Raw genomic sequence first — 24,439 nt, 5'->3', positions numbered from 1 at the left:
ATGTGCCTTGTATAAACGATGCAATATATGTTTATGTGAAAGTAAAAGTTGTTGTCTTGTCTTATTGTTTACAGGTGCTTCATGGGCATTAACCCTGAGAGAGGCTCCAAATCGAAGAAGCGTGGCGTATCAACCCACACGTGAGCACACTTTTGAGACAACTTGTGGACTTTGAATGGTCGATGGTATTCAGGACTCCAATATGAGACACACTCATACGCATTTGAGAAAACTTGTGGACTTTGAATGGTCGATGGTATTCAGGACTCGAATATGAGACACACTCATACGTGTTTCAGATGCCCTACTCTTGTTTGTCCAACTCCACCAGCCATTATTCTTATCTGGATATGTAAAATTGCCAATATTCTTTGCTGATGCCCTGTCACTTCATTCAGCAATGCTCGCCTCTTCTGTCTCGGCCTGCATGTTAGCAAGGTGCATACTGTAATCATTAGTTTGCTTTGTTCTTACCACTACTGTGTTGCTTTATACCTTCAGGACTTATGTGACTGAGTGCAAAGTTGAGGTGTACTTCACATACTTCGTGCCTGCTGAAGTGTGTTCATATAACACACAGGAGGGTTGCCAGATTTCTCCCCAAGTTGTGAAGGCAACCTCCATTTGTGTTATATGGACACATTTCACCTCTGTTCCAGCTGGCATGAGGGTGAGTAGATGAGTTATTTTGCAGTTAAAGGAACAGTTCACTCAAAAGTGAAAATGTTGTATCTACTCACCTCCATGCTGATACAAAGTCAGGTGAAGTTTTTTTTAGTCCACAAAATCACTCCTGGAGTTTCACAGGAAAACAGTGTTGCAGCCTCCTAAATAACTAAAGTCTATGACAACCAGTTTTCAAACTGGCCTCCAGACACCAGACCAAACTCCAGGAGTGTTTGTAGACTTAACACTTCTACTGAGTAAAGGCTTCATGTGTGGTTCTTCTTTGTCCATTTGAAATGTTGCACTTTGTATTGGAATTGTACAATAAAAAGTTTAAATGAATGAAGTTGTTTTTCCTTTCTTTTTTTCTTTTAGCATGTTTGTGTATGTATGGTAAAATCACAGTTAAGGCCCATTCCCACTGAGCCAGATAACAGATAAAAAAATCTCTTTCTTCAGATATTTTTCCATTCAAAGTGGATGATAGATAGTTAGATACAGATAAAACAATATCTGTCACAGATAAAAGAAATATCTGTGGCAGATATTTTTTATCTGTATCTACCATCCACTTTGAATGGAAAAATATCTGGAGAAAGAGCTTTTTTTGTATCTGTTATCTGGCCCATTGGGAATGGGCCTATAAATTCAAATTTACAATATTTTACTGTATTAGATACAATTTACTGTAAATTTACAGTAAATTACTGCCTACTGAGCTGCCTTACATTCACAGTAATAGTGTAAAAATACAGGCAACTACTGTAATATCACAGTAAATAACTGCAATACATACTGCTAAATCACAGTAAATTACTAACATTTCACAGCTGTGAAATTACAGTAATTTACTGCGCAATATTTACTGTGAAAATTACTGTGAAAGTAATGCAATTATTAGCCAGTAATTTACTGTAAATTTACAGCGAATTATTTTACAGTGTAGTTGAACCGGACCTATCCGACGAAGAGTTAGGCGGTGGGAGACAGTGAAGTGCCCTTTAGCCTCATCTGAGAGCTCCCACCGTCCTGAAGCTTCAGCGAAGTGGAAGTTCACTAATGGACTGATCCACCCTATGAATACATAATCAGAAAATCTACATTTCTCACATGTACTATATCTACGATTGAGACACTGATAACCAACTGCAATACAAAGATTTATTCAAGCAATACGAAATATGCATTTATCACTGCAAACAATATGTACCTCAAGGACACATACTGTACACAAGGCATTTGCTATGATTGTATAGATCACTGTTTCTCAACTAGTCGTCCACGCACCAATGGCATAACTTGTTTTAAAAGTTTTTAAATGTTTAAAATGTGTTTTAAACTTAAAGGGGCACTCCACCACTTTTCAACCTATGTTCATATAATTGGTCTTCACTCAAAAATAGCTTTTCTTTTTTTTTCTCAGAGGAGGGCTGTGGGCAGGTCAGAAACCCATCGTCTTGTGACATCATCGATTGCCAATCCAGCTTATAGAAACTGCAGGCTTTCTATTCCTGAAAGGTTGAAATTTTAACTGTTCTGCTGCCCTTGACGACGCTCACCGTCAGTGAAAGGGTTAATACCATGGCGCCGTTGACGGCGAGGACTGTCAATCTTACTGTATATACAGTAAAGATATTATTACTTACTGTACGTCGCTCCGGTCCCGCCCGCATCGGTAATGTCCGCGATTTGTTTACAACGCACGTCGGGCGTGCACGCGAAGTTAACGTCCTCCATAGTAAATCCATTGAGAGGCCCATAAAGAGACTTCATTTTCTCCAAAAGGGACATTCTTATACAAAGGATGGTCTCCACTCTCCATACTTGTACACAAAAGCTGGGCGCAGCCATGTTCTCTTCTGGGCTCACACTGTCATGTGACTAGATGACATAATCGTTGCCGTCAAGTGATAATCCAAAAAAACAAAAACAACCCCCTTCCGGCCCTTCAAAATAATAGCGGCGGCCTATGGAGGAAACGGCGTGGCACCGAGGCACCAAGCAAACCTTCAGATTAAGAGGCAGTAGTTGTGTGGAAGCCATTGTTCTCGCGATAATAAAAATCTAAATATTCTTTTTCAAAAATATTGATAATATTTTCTTTTTTTGGGGGGGAAAATGATGATGTCACAAGACGATGGATGTTGAACTTCCCACAGCTCTCCTAGGAGACTTGGACTGAGTAGATTTTTTTTTTTGATATTTTATCATGAACATTAGTGAGGACCTATTATATGAAGACAGGTTGAAAAGTGGTGAACTACTCCTTTAAGTATTTTAACTTAAACTTAAAAAGTAAAAGTATTTAAAAAATATTATGTAGGCCTATAACATTTCCTAAGTGCATTTTAAGGGAATCGGCCAAGGGATTGGAAAAAATACCCTGATTCAGAGAGATTTGGAAATAGCGTCTTGATTTCATTGTCGCAGACTTTAGGATTGTTTTAAATCACGCTAGTGGTCCAAGGGTCATAAAATGTTGAGAATCACTGATGAAGATGACAGCTAGAGTAACAGAATCACTTATGAAGATGACAGCTAGAGAAACAGAATCACTGATGACGACGACAGCTAGAGTAACAGCAGTTTAAAGTTTAGTTATCATTCATGGTCTTGTCCATCCAGGCACGCAGCGCAGTGACGCGGGCGAACCCAGCAGGTGCAGTGGTGATGCAGCCTTGTCTGACCCAGGAGGTCACACCAACCAGGGTCCAGGCTCCATTCTTCTTACACACCAGGGGACCACCAGAGTCACCCTGAAACAACATGCAGTTGTGTTGTAATCTGTTTCATGTCGATAATGACCAGAGCTGACGCCGGAAGAGAATTTGTTATTAATTTACTCTATATACGTTTCAGAATTAAAAAGAAAAGGCTGTTATGAATGTAATCAAGTGATAAAACGTTTAATTCCCTTCATAAAAGGAAATCAAATGTGGCAGTGGCTCAGGAGGTAGAGCGGCCATTTGGAAACTGGCAGTTTCCCAGTTCGATCACAGGGACGTGCTGGGCCCCTGATTCAGCCTGGGAAAAAGAGTTGGAGAGGCCCTCATTGCAGCGCTATAGAGAGAGATCTCTCTCTATAGCGCTGCTGCTACTCAAAGATTTGCATTTTTAAATAAACTTTATTGAAGTTTTGCAGGGTTTACAATCATTTAGCGTACAATAAAGTGACAATAGTCATACAAATACAACATTTCAGATCATGACAAGTGACAAGCCAGTGGGCCAATTACATGAGTTATATTTTGTCGTTGTCGGGTGGAAACCTTGTATGTCCAAAACCGTTTGTTTTGTATTTATCATTTTAAAAATGATTTAAACTAGTGAAAACAGCATATCTACAAGCACACAACGCCTCGCACCGCAAGGCACCGTTCGGGAGTTGTCCCGCTTTTCCCAATGGCCAGCACGTCTCTGGATCACGGGCTTCCCCAGAGTTACTATCGAAGTGCCCTTGAGCAAGACACTAAATTGCACTAAACTAAATTGCAAAATTCTGTTTAGCCAGCAGATCCTATAGCCTAGCCCATGGGTCTTCAACAGGGGGTCCGTTGAAGTGATAGAAAGTTTTTTTCTCTCCTTTTTTATATTAACCACTTGAACTCTAGTGTCCATATTCTGAGAACTTTAATAGTCGATCTACAAGCTCACAACGCCTCGTGCTGCAAGGCGTTGTGAGCTTGCAGATCGGCTATTTTTGGCAAAGAGCTTTGGTGTAGAGGGGAAAAAGGGCAGACTAAGTACAGAGTCAAAGGTCAAGTTTATTGCGACCGTAGGTCGCATTTACTATCAAACCCTGCACAAAGTGTAAGTCCGTCAGTCAGTCAGTCAGTCAGTCTGTCTGTCTGTCACACCTCACACGTCACACTCTTGCCCTGCTCATATCTCCGCAACCGTTGCCCCGATCCATGCCAAATTTTGCACACACCTTCCTTACCTGCCAAACTACAACCTCCAAGGACCCCCGGAGCTCCAGGGACCCCCAGGTCCCTGGGGGACCCCCAGATGTAAAAAATGACCAAATGTGCTAAACTGACCAAATGACCACCCCCACGGGGCTGCTCACGGGGAATTCCTGGGGACCACCCACTCCTGCTGCTCCAGAACGGATGCAAAAGTGGTGGCGCCCCCAGTGGAGGACCCCCTACACTGCAGCTCACATAAAATGCCGTAACTCCGGCTAGGAGCGACCGGGACAGCCGGGCCCGGTACCTATTCGTCCGCCTTGCCGGCGCGGAGACCCCACCCCTCATTTCTCACATGGCCCTCTTCTAGCGCCACCATGAGGCCGATTCTTGCAAAACACATTTTTGGACACTGCTCCAACAGATTTTGCCCTAAAATCACGAAAATCACTACACAGTATGTCTACACTCATGTCATCAACATGGATCAGGAAGATTTTGGCAAAACACATTTTTGCCCTATTTGTGGAGACCGATTAGGGAGTGTTACTGGTTAACTATTGACGGTTCAAGTGGTTAAAAATCTGAACACACAAATTGACAAAATGCACTGATGATTGTGCTGTCAAACAATGAAACTATATGGAATCTATGAACAGATTGTGGGGGTCCCTGCTTCATCTCTCTCTCTCTCTCAACTAAGGGGTCCTTGGCCTGAAAACGTTGAAGACCCTTGGCCAAGCCAAAGACATTAGGGTTAGGGTTAGGTTTAAGGTTACGGTTACGGTTGCGGTTAGGGAGAGAGTCATGTCACTCACGTGGCAGGTTACAGATCCAGCAGCTCCAGCACAGAACATCCGTCTGGTGAGGAAACTGCCCCAGATCTCCTTGCACTGATCGTAGCCGATGAGAGGCAGACAAACCTGCTGGAGCTTGAGAGGTACATCACGAGCTGAGAAGAAATATACACAATTCAATGGTTAGGTTTGAGCTTTGAGCTCTTATGTGTCACTGGGAATGACACATTGTTATTAAATAGTAATAGTCTTGATCCTTTTTGAGAAGAAAATACATTTGTTTATTAGGCAAAAGTGATAATGACTATTTGGTGTAGCTCTCACTTTGTTATTTTTCATTAAACCATTTTGAAGCTCTGCTATATTTTCAAACTGATTAACTTTTGAAAGTTTCAAACTGACTAACATTTGAAAGTGAATCTGTTTACTCTGGAGTAACTTACTGTGATTGCCACTTGTAGGCTACAATTAAGCTACTCTATGCCATTAAAACTGGGAAAGCATCTGTGTCATTTTAGCTATTTATAAAGCAACATATATTTCTTTCAGAAAACTGTTTAGAAGGCATATTTGTAGACTCTGCCTCAGGCCGATGCTAAATGTAAAAGGTCTCTGCTAAGTCATTGAAGTGGATGGAAGGAAAGTATGTTTCCTGTGTTATTCCCTCACATTCGAAGTGGGTCCATCCCCAGCCAGAGACCACACACTTTGCGTCAGAATAGAAGATGTCACTAGTCTCAGCCACACACACGGGGGACACGTGCTTGTTCATCTGGGCAGGGCGTTGCAGCTTGATCAGTGCGATGTCATAGTCGAGAGTTGTACGGCTGTAGTCGGGGTGATTGAAGACCTATCAAGAACAAATTACACATGCAGTCATCTTAGCTGTTAGGAGAGATGTGCACAAAGTTAGTTGTTGCTGCTGCTTGTTGATTGCATGCCTGGCTTCAGCCATGACATTCAAAATGTCAAAATGTCAGAAATGATGAGCAGGTTAATGGAGAGCACCCTGATAAGAAATAAGTAACAAAGTAATCATGTGTCCCTAACTATCAGATCTCATGAAACAATACAATACTGATCTGATCTTGTGAAACAGAGCACCCACCTTTCCAATCCTCATGTTCTTGACATTGTTTGTCTTTTTGCGGTTGTGCAGGCCGAGGATTAGACGGTGAGATTGACTGAAAATGGAGAATGATTTATAAAATAAAGGTGAGTCGCTGAACCACCCACCCACGCACGCACGCACGCACGCACGCACACACACACACACCCACACACACTCTTATTTAGTTAGTTAGTGCTACTGTAGTGGGCAGCAGTCACAACCCAGTCCTTGTTGATCAGCGATCCACCACAGAAATGAAAGCCACTATAGTCCTGATTTCACATTGTTTTCATTAGCAACAGGCCATGGACATTTCATTAGTCTTCAAACACCATGGGCCTTATCTTGCGCACATGCCCCTCATTCATGCACACACTGACAGATTTTCATGCACATACGTATATGCATGCATATACATTATGCTTGTATATGCACGGAATTAATTCTCTGACCATGCTGTTATTGAGACAAATAAAAGTAATATTGTAGATTGATGAGGATGATGACAGAGAGAGAGTGGTGTTGTAAATGTTGTATAATTTACCTGCAGGGAGACCTGCCAGGGCCAGGAGTGAGGTACAGCCTCCTCCCCGTTGACGATACCTAGTCCATCACTGGGACATCCACTGACCACTGGTTTGATGGCAGGAACACCACAGGCTGAAGATGCATGCACACATGCACACAAACACAAGGTATAACACAGCAGTTTGTGGTGAAGTATGATGGCATACACACATATATTTCGTAACAAATTATAGTATTACAGAAACATTTTATGTTTTATACTTTTATCATATAACAATGTCGCGTGAAGTGAAATGTATTTGTATGTATTTTGTATTTTTTTTCCCATTAATGTAAAAAGAAAAAAAGGTGTACAAGCTTGCAGTGTGGCATGAAGTGACACACTGTGAGCTTGTAGAAACACATTTTTCTAAATCATTTTTCCAAAGAAAATTAAAAAATAAAATAATAATAATAATAATAAAATCTTATGTCGCTACATATAGCTAAAATTAGGGATGTCCCGATACCACTTTTTTGCTGACCGAGTACGAGTACAAGTACTTCATTGTGAGTACTCGCCGATACCGAGTACCGATACGAGTACAATTAATAATACAAAACAATGTGTTGTCATCCTCACAAATCTTAAAATTAGGGATGTTCCTAGCGACTAATTTCACTGACATGTACACGACAATTTTGAAACCTATTCGGATAACTGAAAATTAATTGATGAATTTATTTATTGACATTAACAAGCAGAAAATAGCCTAAATCTAGCACATTTCAATCTATTAGGCTAAACCTCATTTGAAAAAGATATCAAGAGTATATGAAAGCCTTTTAATAATGTTTATACTATTGGAATCTGCTCCAAAATAATTGATTACATCACCAGTGAAAGACGTAGTCTAAAACTATAGGTCACCAATTAACTCCCCAGAGCAGCGCACCACAGCGCAGCTGGACTGACAGGACTCCTCTCGTTAAGCGACCTCTCTCATCTCGCTCATCTCTCATCACTGTTAGGCCTACTTTAAACCATTATTTATGGCATTCGCAGCCAACTTATGACTGAGACTACTTTCTCCATGTTCTCAAAATCTCACCTCAAAATGGATTATTCTTCAGATGAGCGGATCACACTGATGCAACAGGCTCGAGCCGAGCTGCCGAGGTAATGAGTGAGTGATTCACATCCAGTCGCCTTTTTTGGATTTGATTTCTCCATCAAAGGCAAAGCACTCAGACAAACTTTGCATCGTAGCAAGTTTTAAGATTAATGAATGATGAATGATGCTGCTAAATCACTCAATGTAGGCCTACTCATGTTGAAGCAGCAGAAAGACAGACAGACAGCCTGCTGCCGATGAATGCCAGCGTTCACTCCGTTCAGCGTGCACCCGCTGTGGGTCATCGTGACCACAATTACCAGTATGACAGTCAGGCTCCGCAAATCACCCTTGGTAATTCTTAATTTGCTTATTTTACATGTTATAGCAACCTTTTATTATAAAGAAATTCTCCTCTGCCTACAAAATGATGTCATACTTAACAGCCCCATTGCCAAGGGTGTCGCACCAAATTCTGGATTCACTGCTGGCCCCCCATGAATGTTCTTCATGGGGTATTTAAAAAATAGCAGATCTGCAAGCTTGCAGTGCGACACTGTGAGCTTGCATATCTGCTATTTTTCAATAGCAAAAGTATAAAATAATTAAGGCCCTGGCTTTCACCTTGAGCCCCAGTAACCCAGTCCCACTTTTCTCCCCCTTGTGACGCCCCTGTTCGGTATCGGCCGCTGCCGTCAGAAGTATCGGGCGAGCAAAATAGGGTTGTATCGGCGCGAGTACCGATACCGCGAGTACCGATACCGCATCCCTAGCTAAAATTACACAGATGTCTTCCTGGATTTAATTGATTAGGGTGATATGGTTCTCAGGTCATGTTTGAATTTGCAAGGGCCTATTATTTTAGTTTTACATCTTCTTTCATTTCTATTAAGCAAGCATGTATAATGTTATATTGCAGACACTGTGTTGTGATTATTTAAACAATAAATTGTATCAGTAATATACATCATCAACTCGTATGAATCATCAAATACTTGAGTATAAGTGTTAGTTACTCTACCCACCTCTGCCTGTGGTTCCATTGTGGACTGCAGTCACTTCTTCAGGGGAATGTATGTAGACTGCTGATGCTGGGTGTGTGCCTGTTGAAAACATGGATCAATACAACTTCAAAGGACTGAATTTCTTCAAAATCTCCATAATTGCTTAATTAGCCTATTATTACTTAATACTCCGAGCGAGGAGGCGATGAGGATTAAATGCAATGCAAGGACGTAGGAATTGATCCTTTTCAACTGAATAGCCAGATTATGAAATAGATACTTTAATAGATAGATGTATTACCAAGCAAGCCACAAATGAAGCACTGACATCTCTGTTGTAATTGGTTTATAAAAACCCTGTTTTGGCTGGCAATATAAGCCAACAGAATAGGAGGTGCAAATAAACCTCACACAGACTAATGTTGAATATTTTTAGGTTCTACTCGTGAATGTTATATGCCCCTTTTACCCTATGCAAACCCACATTGTTTTAGAGTCTTCTTCTCTAAAAGTGTTAAGCCACACAGTTAAAGCATCCAGAAATTGTTAAATAACACGTTTAAATTGAAGCATGGTTCTTCAGCTATCTGTTTTACACGTCAACCAATGAATATCATTAAAACAGAGAACATACCTGAGCTAAAGAGCAGAATGAACACCAGGGTTATTTGATTCATATCTTTAGCTGCCATGCAGGACAAATGAAACCAATGACACTTCAATCTAAACCTGACACTCACTGAACAGCGCCTATATCTAATATGTCTGCTTATATACATGTCAGCCCTTCTCATTATTTATTCATCAGGGAGGGGTTTATTTTCTTAATGTCACACACACACACACACGCACGCACGCACGCACGCACGCACGCACGCACGCACGCACGCGCGCGCGCACACACACACACACACACACACACACACACACACACACACACACACACACACACACACACACACACACACACACACACACAGACACCCTGCTCTCTTCCATTGTCACTACTGTAGGTGTTTTTTTTTTTTTTTTTGCTTTCTTTTTTGATGTAATTGTGTTGCTTTTAACTGTACAGCGGTTTGGTCAACTACAGGCTACGTATATAAAATGTGCTTTGTAAATAAAGTTTTATTGACTGTAAGACTAGTTAATACACTTTTATTGTATTTCCTGCTGTGCTTTTTCTATTTACCATAATGAACACTACTTGCTATAAGCAGAATTATAATGCATTGTACTCTGGTAATATAGGCCTACTCATAATGCCTTATATAAGCCTATTAAAAAAAAGAAAAGAAAAAAAAAGAAATCATAACACACTATACAGCATTTTACAATGACTAATATGGTCAAGTATTATAATACTTGATAATCACTGGAAACCATGTGCATGTTTTGTTTGTTTTCAGAAAGATAGAAAAGAAAAGAGGAGGTGGGGGCAGGATAAAATAATCATAATACAAATATATAGTAAGGTGTACGAGCTAGCAGCTGGTATACAGTATGCACTGTTCATTAGTACTATGCACAGTAGACATCAGTGGTGTGTTCTTTTGTTTTGAGGGCATACTATAATCTACGATCCGCTGCTATTCCTGTGGCCAGCGCATGTACGCCAGTGCATAATACCTATCAGATCCACTACTTTGAAAGGTTCACTATAGGGCAGTGTTGTCGGGTGGAAAACTTGTGTGTCCAAAATCATTCATTTTGTATTTTTCATTTTAAAAGGCATGCACAAGATAGGGCATGCAGTAATTCTGCTTTAATTAAACATTAATAGTGAAAATAGACAATCTACAAGCACAAAATGCCTCGCGGAGGCGTTGTGTGCTTGTAGATCTGCTATATGCACTACTTTTGTGCGACACTTTTGTATGATGAAGTAGGTTTCCAGGTTTGCTTCAGAACATATGACACTGATTTACTATGATTTACTGATTTACTATTCTATTAGCTCACTCAATCGAATCAGAATTTCAGGAAGAGGCAGGTTTACGAGGCTACATTATGAGTCCACTTGTACTGGTTCTCATTTATCTGAGAGTGTTACAAACCTTTTATGGTCACTCAGGGCTATCTCTTTATGTGTTTCTGGTATATTATTGTCTTATCATTTTATATGTCTGTGGCAAAAATGGAATTTTAACAAAAAATATAGTAAGCATAATTGAAAGCATTTATTGTTGTGTTGTTTGATTTTGGCCAGCAACTTTTAGTTTAGGCTTGTGTGCGATTGTTTGATTTTGGCCAGCAACTTTCAGTTTAGGCTTGTGTGCGATTGTAAACTGCTTTGAAAAAAAAAAAAAATGTAACTTGCGAATGGACAAGTCCTTTCAACCGAAAGTGCTTTTGTGGTTTCACTGTTCTGTAGGACTTGCTGATATCTTTGTCTGAACTTGTTAATTTGCCTCAAATGCAGGCGCAGCACGTTAGGGAGATGAAAAGAGGAAGCACAATAATTGTATTTTTGTCCAGAGGGCCATGTATTTGTCACGAAGAGGCTCTGTGCGCTACTCATCTTTAGAAAGTCCACGAACCGCAACTATATATACCGGTAATTATAGGACTGTGACCAGGCGTAAACTAGTGTTGATAGTACAGAGAATTACAGTAGTACTGATACTGTTTGAAATACAGAATTGAATTGACAAAAATCTATATAATTTATATTATAGTTATATAATATATAACCTATAAAACGGAATTAACAATTGACAATTGCTTCAACTTCTACAGATTTTGTCCAAAATCCACACAAATAGGGAGGGATACATTCAGCTATATTTTCGTCCATACCTACCCTTTATCACTATAAACTTCTTTCTCTTTTGTTTTACTATTTTGAAAAACATTTCTAAATACTTCAAATAGACCAAAATGCTTTTCAAAATAGCAAAAAAAAAAAGAAAGGCAAAGAAGTTTAGGGATAAGGCAAGGACAAAATATGCCCATTGTCTAGAGTCAGGATGTAGCAAACCCGGTCTGGTGGAGAATTGAAAAAGTTCTGAAAAGTGCACTTTTCTCTCTTTTTTCCGTTCTTGAATGGTGCCATACACTTATATGTTCAAATCTGAAAGATTTTCGTAAACATTTGCAGCCCTCATATCCTTGTGACTTAGATCTCTCTGAATAGGCTATACCTGTCATTAACATCAACACATGCTGGGAAAATAAAGGCCTTTTACTCTTTTTAAGTTTGAGTACCCGGATCTCCCATGTTTTATCTACATGCATTGTATAGTTTCAATGTACATATTATTTATTTTTGGATAATATACTGTTTCGACTGATATGATGATTGGTTCTGGTTTACATATGATCCCAAATTATATGCATTTGATGCATATGCATTAACTTGTGTATACCTTGCTTACTGTAGAGTGCCATTCTAAATACCTACATTTTGTGATTGGAAAGTTAGCTTTTTGCTGTAAACATGTTGGCATGATGTATGTGTGAAAGGCGCTTTACTTGAGCAGTGTGGTTTTGACACTTCTCTGTACTAGGAAGAGCCAAAGCGAGGAGACCAAAGTGACTCTATGTACCCTGACATTGTGGTCTTATGTTGGCCACATAAAATCAACTAAGCGATTGCAATTCAAATATGTATTTATTCAAGCAAAAAGCAATAAGCATTTATCACTGTAAACAAGTTGCACATCAAGGACACATATCATACACCCAGGCATTTGTATTGGCTGCAGGCCGGGCACAGCAGTGGGGGTGGTTTTCTAGTGCCACTAAAACATCTGTCATCCAATCATCCATTTTTACCGTAGAGATTTCGAATCAATTAATTTGAGCCTATAAGCCAGGATCATCCAGGATCCTGGTGAATTATGACCATAAGCAAAAATCTAAAAAAAGAATGGCAGATTTTTTCAGTAGCAGCAGAAACCCATGCCCTATTTATTGTGTTGATGCCAACTGACAGCTGTTTACAGTTTAGTTGTTAGCCATGGTCCGGTCCATCCAGGCGCGCACGTTGGGGATGCGGGTGTAGACACCAGGCTTGTAGTTGCTGTCGCAGCCTGCAGCACCCCAGGAAGTAATACCAAACAGGGTCCAGGCTCCATTCTTCATACACACCAGGGGCCCACCAGAGTCGCCCTGAAACAACAAGCAATTGCTGTATGTTGTTAACCACGTGACCAACACTCCCCGTACAGCCAGCGTGCAGCTGACACTGTGTCCGCTCTGCCAAACTCATTACCCAGCCACAAACACATGTCAAGGACCCCCGATATTTACACTGCAAGCCTTTTTTTTTTTTACTTTGTCACTCACCTGGCAGGTGTCAGCTCCACCAGCTCCAGCGCAGAACATCCTGTTGGTTATTTTACCCCAGTACTTGCTCTGGCACATCCTGTAGCTGGTGGTGGACAGACACACTTGCTGGAGATTGTCAGGACTCCGAGGAGCTGGAATAAGACACAAAGGTTAAGTTTGACCTTTGAGCTGATAGACACCTATACTTGACCTAAAATTACAGTTTATTTTACTGTGTAGCCCTGAAAGAGGCTAGATATGTTATACATTCCATCATAAAAATGCATATAGGGGGGAAATATTAGATGGGTCATTGGACAATAACAAATGCACAAGGATTAACATTTGAATTATATACATAGGCCTATAACATTTAACCAAACTTGTTAATTATTTAACCATTGGCCTGAAGAATAAAAGTAGGCTACTATTTAGAATGGAGGAATTCTGTCTGTGACTGCACTCAGGGTCTGTAGATCCTCCTCAATGGCTGGTACTACTAGATCTGCCATGTTGTACTGTATGTTGTTGTGCGTATAATTGCCTGAAATACTTTGATTCAGATCATAGTTTCATTGTGGCGTTATGCTATGAAAAGATTGTTTTGTAAATTAAACTGAAAGATGAAAATCAAACCACTGTCAGGTCCGTGTCAGCTTGTCAACTTCCTGACAAGTCAAGGTGCTTTATTTCCCAGTGTTCAACTTAAGCAAACAAATCGGTCAGTTCAAAGTGGTGGCTGGGCATCTGCGCCAAGAGTCACTTTATATGCCTGATCTAGTTGCAGCCGTCTAAACGAGGGTGTCTGCATGCTGCCATTCAGACATCCCCCATTCAGACCCTAACCCTGTACCTAACCTTAACCCTAACCTCTATGGAAGTGTCACCATTCAGACAATTAGAAGTCAATGTCTGAATGGCAGCATGTCTGAATGGAGAGCGGCCCGGGTCTATCAGCTGGTAAAATAGTCCAGTCACTGTGTTGAGTGTGTTTTGTTATGCACTCACGTTCGTATTGGGTCAGGCCCCAGCCAGTGGCCACACACTTGGTGCCAGCATAGAAGTCAGAGTTGTCACGAGTCTCAGCCACACACACAGGGGACACATTCTTGTCCAGCTGGGCAGGGCGTTGCAGCTTGATCAGTGCGATGTCATAGTCATGAGTTTGGGGGTTGTAGTTGGGGTGATTGAAGACCTATCAGGGAACTTGAATTAGTTTAATGTGTAGTTGATTAAATGCTCCGATCTGGAACCAGGAGCACGGTTAACAAAATGTTCAAAAGTACAAAGCAAGTAAAATTACAAGCAAGTAATGCATGAAGAACAAATGTGACAAAATAACGTTGTGTCTACACATTATATGCCATATAAAACAGATCACCAACCTTTCCAATTCTCATATTCTGGATGTTGTTGTTGTTCTTGAGGTTGTGCTGGCCCAGGATTAGGCGGTTAGATTTACTGATGGTGAGAGATTTCCTGAGAATACTGTTATGAGCCTCATATGGACTGCAGCATTGTCTGTCTCCCCCACACACACAATTAATAAATAAAATAAAACACCAATTGGTTGAGTTGTAGGAGGTTGCTTGGGGTTTTGTATCCATGTTGTTCTCATTTTGTGTGTGTGTGTGTGTGTGTGTGTGTGTGTGTGTGTGTGTGTGTGCGTGTGCGTGTGCGTGTGCGTGTGTGTGTGTGTGTGTGTGTGTCTGCGTGCATTTTTCTTGCTTCAGGTCTCAGTTTTGTAAATAATACTCTATATGGATGGAATATAATACTTGGTTCAGAGAGAGACTTGTCTACTAGACCTACCTGATCTTGCAGTGGGCAGCAGTCACAACCCAGTCCTGGTTGATCAGTGATCCACCACATTTTGGGGAGCCGGAGCTGTACTGAATTCACATTAAGGTTGGGATTAGCAACAGTAGGATGTATATAGTTTCTCAGTAATTCATCAGCTATTTTGAAAGGGCACAACATATAGTTTCCCCACCTTAACATTCATTCACCTATTCGCACATGAATGCACGGTCATGCATGCACGCACACACACACACACACACACACACACACACACACAAATACATACAAATACACACAAAATATGTAGTACGGTACGTACTTGCAGGGAGATCTGCCAGGGCCAGGAGTGAGGTACAGCCTCCTCACCCTTGATGATACCGAGTCCATCACTGGGACATCGAGGAACGTTTGGTTTGATGGCAGGAACACCACAGGCTGAAGAACATAATGCGCAAATGGACACACATAGCATCATTTTTTGTTCAAATTGACATTTCTACCTAATTCTTCTCTCCAAACGCTGCTGCTTCATTGTGCCTTATTGCCTATGTCCTCAGCCTCTAGAATGCTTCTTACATTCGAAAACCACTTTCTTCCTCAGTCATTTTAAAGGAGCTATAGTCAACTTTTTTGTCAGGCTGACACTTTGTTTACATTCTTTCTTTGATAGTGTTAGACTATGATGTAAACACAGTGTCAGCTCGACAATGGCCAAAATGATTATTTTATCATTATTTTACACTTTTTGTGGTCATTTTTGAATAGAAACACATATAGGCCTATGAAGCTTATTTTTTTATAAAATATTTTCGAAACATTATTTTTATTTTAGCATCCGTTTTTCAAGAAAAAGTTGACTATAGCTCCTTTAAGTCAACCTTTTGACTTAGGCAAAGTATTGTTGAATCTAACAAGCATTCTGAGGACATTGGCAATAATTAAGGGTGAATCAGCAGCAGAGTATAGAGTTAGACAGAAATACGCTAATAAACTAAAGTAAGGTAGATAAACTATCCAAAATTATAAATCTATTATTTGTTTTCTCATGATTGCCTAATAAGTCAACCAAATGACAGATAGTTAGTTTTGTCAGACACTGGTTTTTAATTTCTTCTTTTCTGAAAGCCTTTGATATTGGCTACGTTACATACAGACTGTTAGGGCAAAAAACTAAGATTACAGCTCTTTGAAAATCGATTCAACCTAATGTATAATGTGTGGTGAACCCTATAGGCTAATATGCTTTAGTCTGATTGAACACACATTTTCATTTCTTCTTTTCTGAAAACCTTTGACTGATATTGGTTACGTTACTTACAGAGTGTTAGGGCAAAGAACAGATTACAGCTCTTTGAAATCGATTCAACCTAATGCATAGTGTGTGGTGAACCCTATAATATGCTTTAGCCTGATTGAACACACATTTGGTAAACAAATTAAACTTGTAAAGAGCATTAACACCACTTAAGCCTTTGTCATAAAAGAGTCATGCAAAATTAGTGAAAATAGCAGGTCTTTACACTCTCAATCAAGTGTAGTTGTGATGATAATGTTGTACTTTTACTCTTTCACCCCCTAATCTTGTTATTCTGTTAAGATTTAATTACCGGTAATTATTGTGTATTGTCTTATTCAAGGTGATATTGTTTAGGCCGTATTTGAACACATGAATTGTTATTTTCTATAGGACAATGTTATATTTTAGATCTGAAATGATAAAATTACAACATCAACATCATATCAATTATCAAACACTTGAGTAGCCTACAGTGTTTGCAACTTTGCTGCTGTACTCACATCTGCCTGTGGTACCATTGTGGACAGTAATCACATCTTCAGGGGAATGCAGGTGGACTGTTGATGCCAGAGATGTGCCTGGTGAAAAGATGGAGAGTACCAGTTAAAACTAGTACTACACTGGTCAAAACCTAAAATGACTCATTTTGGATGTGTGACATTTTTTTAACTACTCATTTAAGTACCTGTACATGCATGCTTATTGTAAGTAGGCTAAGTATCTTACAATAAGCAATAACCACATAAATGCCTAAATTGTAAATGGTATGTCGCCTGACAAGGATACAGTAAAAACAGAGTCATACTTTACCTGAGGTCCAGAGCAGAAGGAGCACAAAGGTTATTTGACTCATATCTGTCTGTAGCCGTCAGTACAGACACACTGATATGATGTCTGTAGCTGTTAATACAGACACACTGATATGATGTCTGTAGCTGTCAACGATGCTCAGATCTGCGGTCTGTAGTCTGAACTGGAGCTACAGCTACACTGAACAACACTTAGAGCCTTATATCTCTGTAGTTCTGACAGCTCTCATTATGTATTCATCAGGGAGTGGTTTATTTTCTTAATATCATATCATATCAACGCACGCACGCACGCATACGCACACACACACACACACACACACACACACACACACACACACACACACACAAAATAATCAACCTTTTTTTCCAAAATTGTGCTCAAGCTATCAAAAATAATAATGTATTTTGAGCTTGACATACTGATATAGCAAGCAGAGTAAGAACACAAACAAAACTAAAAAGGGAAGTCAAGGTGTGAACCATAGAGCGTTTTGCTTCTTCACACATTACAGAAGATTAAGATCAGCTCTGTGGTCTTGTCGATGTTTGGGAAGTCCTGCCCTTCCTGTCCTGATCATTAGAATGTTGAACCACCACTGCTGTGTCATCAGCAAACTGGTCGATCGTGTTTGAGCTTTTTCTGGACACACAGTAGTGGGTGTGCGGGATTATATTTTGCTCTAGACCCAGAAGGGAAATTAGACATTTGCCTGGACACAAACTAGGGAAAATAGCAGATCTACAAGCTCACAACACGTGTTGTGAGCTTGTAGATCTGCCATTTTTACTACTTCTTAAACTGTTTTATGTCTTTATTTTAATGGATAAAATGTTTTATTTTATTTATGAAATACAAATTTGTCTGCGGATCAATGGGTAAATTGTTTCCCAATCAAACCAACCAAGTGTGAAACAGACCCCAAATCCTTAAAGAGGTGCTGCCATAGTTTTGTACTTTTTCAGTTTTGTATGTGTCTATGAAGTTAACATTATTCTAATAGGCCACCTGGTGGCCTATTAGTGAAATATCATTGAAATGTATTACTATTTTATCTGTAGGAACTTTCGACTGTCTTTACTTAATCAACTACACAATCGCAATTCCAAGATTTATTCATTCAAGCAAAAAGCAACAAGCATTTATCACTGGAAACAAGTTGCACATCAATGACACGCACACCCAGGCATTTGGTGTATTTATTCATTGTGCTGATGCCAAACTAACAGCTGTTTACAGTTTAGTTATAAGCCATGGTCCGGTCCATCCAGGCGCGCACTTGGGGGATGAACACCAGGCCTGGAGTAGGAGTCGCAGACTGGCTTACCCCAGGAAGTAATACCAAACAGGATCCAGACTCCATTCATCTCATACAACAGGGGGCCACCACCGTCACCCTGAAACAACACGCAGTTATGCTTTTAACCACGTGACCACACTTCCCCAGCCTTGCGAAGCTGATCACTCACACCATGGAGACTTGAGTTCAATTATAACAAAAAAATATATAGATTTTATTTTATTTTATTGTCTTACTCACCTTGCAGGTGTCAGCTCCAGCAGCTCCAGCGCAGAACATCCTGTCTGTGATTTCTCCATTGTACTTGCTCTGACATGTCGTGTGGCTGAAGGTGGGCAGACACACTTGATGGAGATTGTTAGGACTCCGAGGAGCTGGAAGACACGTTTCAAAGGTTAAGTTTGACCTTTGAGCTGATACCTATATCCACTGTTTCCGTGAGAATTTACTGTAGCAGTATTTGCGGGACACTCCCGGTTAACAGCAGACATACAAGCTCACGTCGCGTCGCAGATGCAACCGTTGTGAGCTTGTAGATCACTCTCGGCTGCGGCGCCGGAGGCTGCCTGCACATTATGCGCAATGCAAGATGGGATGTTGGAAAGTTGTGGATAGTATTATTATTATTTATTTTTTAATTTTTTTGTATGGCCCTGAAAGTGGCTTTTTTCCCCTATTGATTAATCACGGCATGGAGACTTGAGTTCAATAATATTGTTTTAGTTTTTTGTTACATTCCTAAAACACAAATTTGATTACAGTGATATGCATTTGGGTCCCCATCTGGAATCAATGGGGTTAAATTTACTATAACATTTTTTTTTGTCTTAGGAATGTGACAATGACAACATTATTAATAAATAATAATATAAATATAATAACTCAAGTCTCAATGGCATGAGTAATCAATAGAAAAATATTACTTTAATTGACTGACTGACATTTCAATGTAAAAATAAAAATTGAATAGTATTCATAACCTGTAACCTAGCCTCGGGAACCCAGGCTTTAACCAAACTAGTTCACGGTTTAACCATTAACCTATACGGAATGAAATGTAGGCTATTTCGAATGCAGTCTGTGACAGCACTCAGGGTCCCAATTTAACACCAGCCGGAAATGCAGTGATGATGGTGAAACTATACGGTGTCATGAAAGGTTGGTAGATGCTATATCCTTGATTAGTACAGTAGTTAGAGAAAATCATCCACAATGTGGCTGGTAAAGGAGAAATATACCGTACAGTATTCTTGATCTACTGTAGATCGGCCATGATGTGTGTTGTCACTTGTATTACATAATTGCCCCAGTCAAATATTTTGATTCAGATCAGTTTGATTGTGGTGTTATGTTTAAAATCACACAGCCCCCAGGTCTGTGTCAGCTGTCAACTATTTTATTTGCCTGTACTTAACTTTGGCAGCAATCAGCAATTGCAGTTTAAATGTATCTACCGCCAGGAGTAACCTTTTCTGGGGGAAAAGAATCTAAGCCGTTTTATAGAGGGTGTCTGTCTGAGTGTTTGTCCGTAGCTAATCTCTGGCCTATTAGCTGGAAAAAATGTCCAGTCATCGTTGATGGAGGAAAAGAGTCTGATTTGTCATGCCCTCACGGTTGTAGCGGGTCCTGCCCCAGCCAGTGGCCACACACTTGGTGCCAGCACAGATGTTGTCACAGGCCTCAGCCACACACACGGGGGACACATGCCTGTTCATCTTGGCAGGGCTTGCCAGCTTGATCAGTGCGATGTCATAGTCATGAGTTTGGGAGTTGTAGTTGGGGTGATTGATGACCTATCAGGGAAATTACATATTTATCTTAGCTGTTAACAGAGATATTTGTTTAATGTGTTTCTTTCTTGTTGATTAAATGTTCAGATCTGGAAAAGAATGGAGAGGACCCTGATAACAAATAATGTTGTTTATACACATTATATGCCATATAAAACAGATCACTTACCTTTCCAATTCTAATATTCTGGATGCTGATGTTGTTCTTGAGGTTGTGCTGGCCCAGGATTACACGGTGACATTTACTGAAAAGATGGTAAGATTTACTGTGTTTCTTGCACTTAAAAGTCAGTTTTAGACATGCTACTGTGTAGATCAGGGGTGGGCAACTTTGATGATGGCGAGGGCCACTATCGCGTTGCGATGCGTTTTGAGCTTGTAGATCGGCTATTTTTGCTTCTTTTGAATTGGAATCCTGAGTTATTTTTTGTTGTTTTTTAATTGGAATCCTGAAATGTAAATGTTTTATCTAATTTCAAATGCATTTAGTTATATACTCATGTTAACTTTATGAACCTAAATACAAATACATTGGACATAAAATAAATACATTGTAATACTACTATACAGTCATTAAGCTACTAAAATTGACTGAATTGTAATAGCTGAAATCAATAATATATCAGTATTCCAGTATTAACCTGAGGGCCGCATTAAGTGAAGGTGGGGGCCGCATGTGGCCCCCGGGCCGCCAGTTGCCCATGTATGGTGTAGATAATATATAATATTCAGTTCAGAGAGAGACATTGGCTACTGTACCTGACTTTGCAGTGGGCCCCAGTCACAACCCAGTCCTTGTTGATCAGTGATCCACCACAGAACGAAGAGCCACAGTGACTCTGGATTCAGATAAAGTTTCATTAGCAACAGCAGGATCTATCTCTCAGTGGTTCTCAAAGTGGATTCTAGGGACTCTGTGGGTTGCTTTGGGGGGGTCTAAATTGACCCATGCAAGTCTGTAACTCTGACAGTGTACAAATGGAACCAAATGAACGCGGGTTCATTTGGATCCATTTGTACACTGTCAGAGTTAAAGGGAAACACTGGAATCTTAGTATACTGTGTCTCAGTAATTCAGCCAAATGGTACAACATAGCTTTCCGTTCCTTAACTTTCATCCACATTTTCAACCCCATGGAAGTGTGCACGTACACAATACACATGCTCATGCAAGCACACGCATGCACACGCAGGCACGCACACTTCCATTGTTCTTTTTTTAATTTTTTTTTAATCATTAAAATTAACACAAATATACATGGATATGAATGCACTGTCCATTGCATAATTGGCAAATATAAAAGTAAGACATCGTGGATAATAGCAGAGAGAGAGAGAGAGAGAGAGAGAGAGAGAGAGAGTGAGAGACTATTATGTAGCCTATATTATGGTATGTAGGCCTACCTCCAGGGCGACCTGCCAGGGCCAGGAGTGAGGTTTAGCCGTCCCACCTTTGATGATACCTAATCCATAGCAGGGGTTGACTGGACGGATGGCTGGGACACCACAGCCTGAAGGACTTGCGTTGTGCTTTTGTGCACAGCGCCCAACTGCTGCTGCCAGTGTGGCGAGGATGTTGCAGCATGCGGTTCAACACAGAGATTAAAACAAAGAAGAAAGCATTGAAGAACATTAAACCTTAAATCATTGGTTCCCACTTGACTGGAACACTGCTGGTCATGGTCACATTTTTATGGGTCCCTTAATTTTTGGTTCTTACATATATATGTTTTTGTCTCCACCAGCCGAAGGCTGAGGGAGAGTATGTTTTCCCCTCCGTCCGTCCGTCCGTCCGTCCGTGCGTCCGTCCGTCCGTGCGTCCGTCCGTCCGTCCGTGCGTGCGTCCTCGCAGTTTGTGAGCAGCTAATCTCAGTCACCGTTGGCCCGATCGCTGCCAAACTGAGCACACACACTCCCTGGATGCCAATCTAGAACCACTGCCCCACATTTTTTAAATCAGCCTCATGGTGGCGCTATAACAGGCCGATTTGTGTGGCCTGGTTGTTACCAGCTAATCTCCGGCGCCGTTGGCCCGATCGCTGCCAAACTGAGCACACACACTCCCTGGATGCTAATTCAGAACCTCTGCCCCACATTTTTTAAATCAGCCTCATGGTGGCGCTATAACAGGCCGAATTTGTGTGGCCTGGTGGAGACCTGTGCTCGGAAGAGCACTGCTTCTAGTTAATTATATTTTTATTCCAAAAGGTTTAAAAAAAAAAAGAAAAAAAAACATTCCCCAAAAATCTATGATTTTCATAAAAAAATGGTATTTCATCAATAAATGAAAATTAAAAAAAAGAAAAAAAAATCTAAGAAATTCCTTGAATTATAAAACAAATGTTTAAGAAGTAGTGAAAACAGCCCATCTACAAGCTCACAGCGCGACACTAAGCAACGCGTTGTGAGCTTGTTAGTTTACCTCTAATCTCTCTTTTGCGTCTCGAGCTAAAAGGTTTGAGAACGACTGCCTTAAATCATCAAATCATATTGCAGTAGATTAGAGTTATCATGATTGATTATGTGTGACGTTATGATCATGTATTCATTGATTATATTAATATAGGTCTGTATGATGAAACTAATACTTGATAGTCGAGAGGTCTTTAGTAGGCCTCAGTACTATTGTTTTGGTAAAGCCTATCTTGTTATGGTACAGCTCGTTCCAGAGGCCTTGAAGCCACAGAATAACTCTAGTGTTTGACCATTATTCTTGGCAGAACTCTTTACCACTGCCCAGAGTGTTAATTGTACTTCTGTCCATGATATCATGTTATATAAACTTGACCACACCACCACCTAATATAATTGTCTTGTCTCCTCATTTTCTCATGATTATTGATTGATCTGAATTCCACCACAATATATATGATCAATCAGTTGAGTAGTGTGTGGCTGCTATACTCACGTCTGCCTGTGGTATCATTGTGGGCAATCACATTGTCAGAATGCAGGTCGACAGTTGCGCCTGTTGAAAAAATGAAGAGTACCATTTAAACCTTGGCAATACAACTTAACTTCTTGCCTGCTGGTCGACTTTTAAAACGACATTCTCACTAGCGGCGGCGGTGCCGAGCGACTTTTATATAAAAGTCGATTTATTAAGCAGGGGTATTTTGACGGAACAAATGGGTTCCCTTACCTTCAGCTGGTTATAACGAGACCGTGAAAAAAAAAAGGATACGATGATGACGTCACCGCTAAAACCAGGCCTCGTCTGTTTACACTAGCGTCTAGCCGTTTAGCTCAATGCAAACCATCGTCCATTACGCAGCTTCACTAGGTCGGATTTTTATTCGGAGATTTTGTGCGTGGCGTCTGTATACGATCCGTTGCCCAGACCGATGGTGGTATTAGACGATCAAGCACGAATTGAACAGGATTGAGCATATATGGCGCGCCGCTGATCTCCCATTGTGAATCAATGGAGCGACGTCACCTAACCATCCTTTAAATATGGTTTATTCTGAAGGTTTTAGTGTTACGATGGCGCGCTCTAGTGGTCTTTTTGGTGGTGGTTTATCATCATACCTTTGTAAACAATGAAATTATACCCTATCATGTTAATAAAATATAGCTATTTCCCGGCAGTTTTAGCGCACATCCATATTTTAAGTTCGCAGGGAATGGGTTTAACATGCCGTTTGATGTTGTTACTCTCTGTCACTCCTGAGGCTAAATTATTTACATCAAATTTGACATATCTAGGAGTCAAGAGCAAGAATCCTTTCCACCGTATCTAAGGTAATGTTAACGCTCATCCCAGCCTGCAGCATCCAACCGAACTGTAAACTACAACAAATGAAACTCAAACACAAATGGTAATTATGTATGATTTGTATTATTACTAAGCCAGTAATTTTTCTGGAGACTATTCTGTGTCTCCATAGGGAACAAAGCAGAATTGTTGTGTCTCCATAGGGAACAAAGCAGAATATTTGTGCCTCCATAGGGAACCACTGCTGATCGTCATACCATTGGCTTAAGATGAATTCATGAATGCATCCATGAATTCAAGTCTAGACTTGGGTGAGCATTTGATAAAAGGTAATGCTTTGG

The 24,439-nt window shown here is 40.4% G+C and overlaps 3 protein-coding genes across 4 annotated transcripts; all 3 read right to left on the bottom strand.

Moving 5' to 3' along the window:
* Positions 1–3,260: 3,260 nt before the first annotated feature.
* Positions 3,261–8,409, bottom strand: LOC308284838 (chymotrypsin A-like; the record flags this gene model as incomplete). Its single annotated transcript, XM_080725565.1, has 6 exons — positions 3,261–3,422; positions 5,393–5,526; positions 6,041–6,221; positions 6,692–6,754; positions 7,027–7,142; positions 8,346–8,409. The coding sequence occupies 6 exons, from the start codon at positions 8,407–8,409 to the stop codon at positions 3,261–3,263; spliced, it is 720 nt and encodes a 239-aa protein (XP_080581691.1).
* Positions 8,410–13,008: 4,599 nt separating this feature from the next.
* LOC308285503 (chymotrypsin B-like) lies at positions 13,009–17,403 on the bottom strand. 2 transcript variants are annotated; one of them, XM_080726272.1, is made up of 8 exons: positions 17,291–17,403; positions 16,981–17,058; positions 15,503–15,618; positions 15,193–15,272; positions 14,766–14,859; positions 14,389–14,575; positions 13,399–13,532; positions 13,009–13,221 (listed from the first exon to the last, which is right to left on the bottom strand). In XM_080726272.1, exons 1-8 carry the CDS (start codon positions 17,331–17,333, stop codon positions 13,057–13,059), a joined length of 897 nt encoding a protein of 298 aa, XP_080582398.1. In that variant the 5' UTR covers positions 17,334–17,403; the 3' UTR covers positions 13,009–13,056. The 2 variants fall into 2 exon arrangements, with proteins under 2 accessions (XP_080582398.1, XP_080582399.1); XM_080726273.1 differs by having other exon boundaries at positions 14,766–14,841.
* A 1,131-nt stretch (positions 17,404–18,534) lies between these two features.
* Positions 18,535–23,306, bottom strand: LOC308284837 (chymotrypsin B-like; the record flags this gene model as incomplete). The annotated part of the gene is made up of 6 exons (XM_080725564.1): positions 18,535–18,687; positions 18,831–18,964; positions 20,203–20,383; positions 20,550–20,625; positions 21,140–21,219; positions 23,289–23,306. The coding sequence occupies 6 exons, from the start codon at positions 23,304–23,306 to the stop codon at positions 18,535–18,537; spliced, it is 642 nt and encodes a 213-aa protein (XP_080581690.1).
* Between the last annotated feature and the right edge of the window lie 1,133 nt (positions 23,307–24,439).

Source organism: Nannobrachium achirus (genome assembly GCF_963921795.1).
Source record: "Nannobrachium achirus genome assembly, chromosome: 5".
In the NCBI taxonomy this organism is placed as follows: Eukaryota; Metazoa; Chordata; class Actinopteri; order Myctophiformes; family Myctophidae; genus Nannobrachium; species Nannobrachium achirus.
The sequence above is the reverse complement of the archived record's forward strand: the minus strand, read 5'-3'. Positions and strand labels throughout refer to the sequence as shown.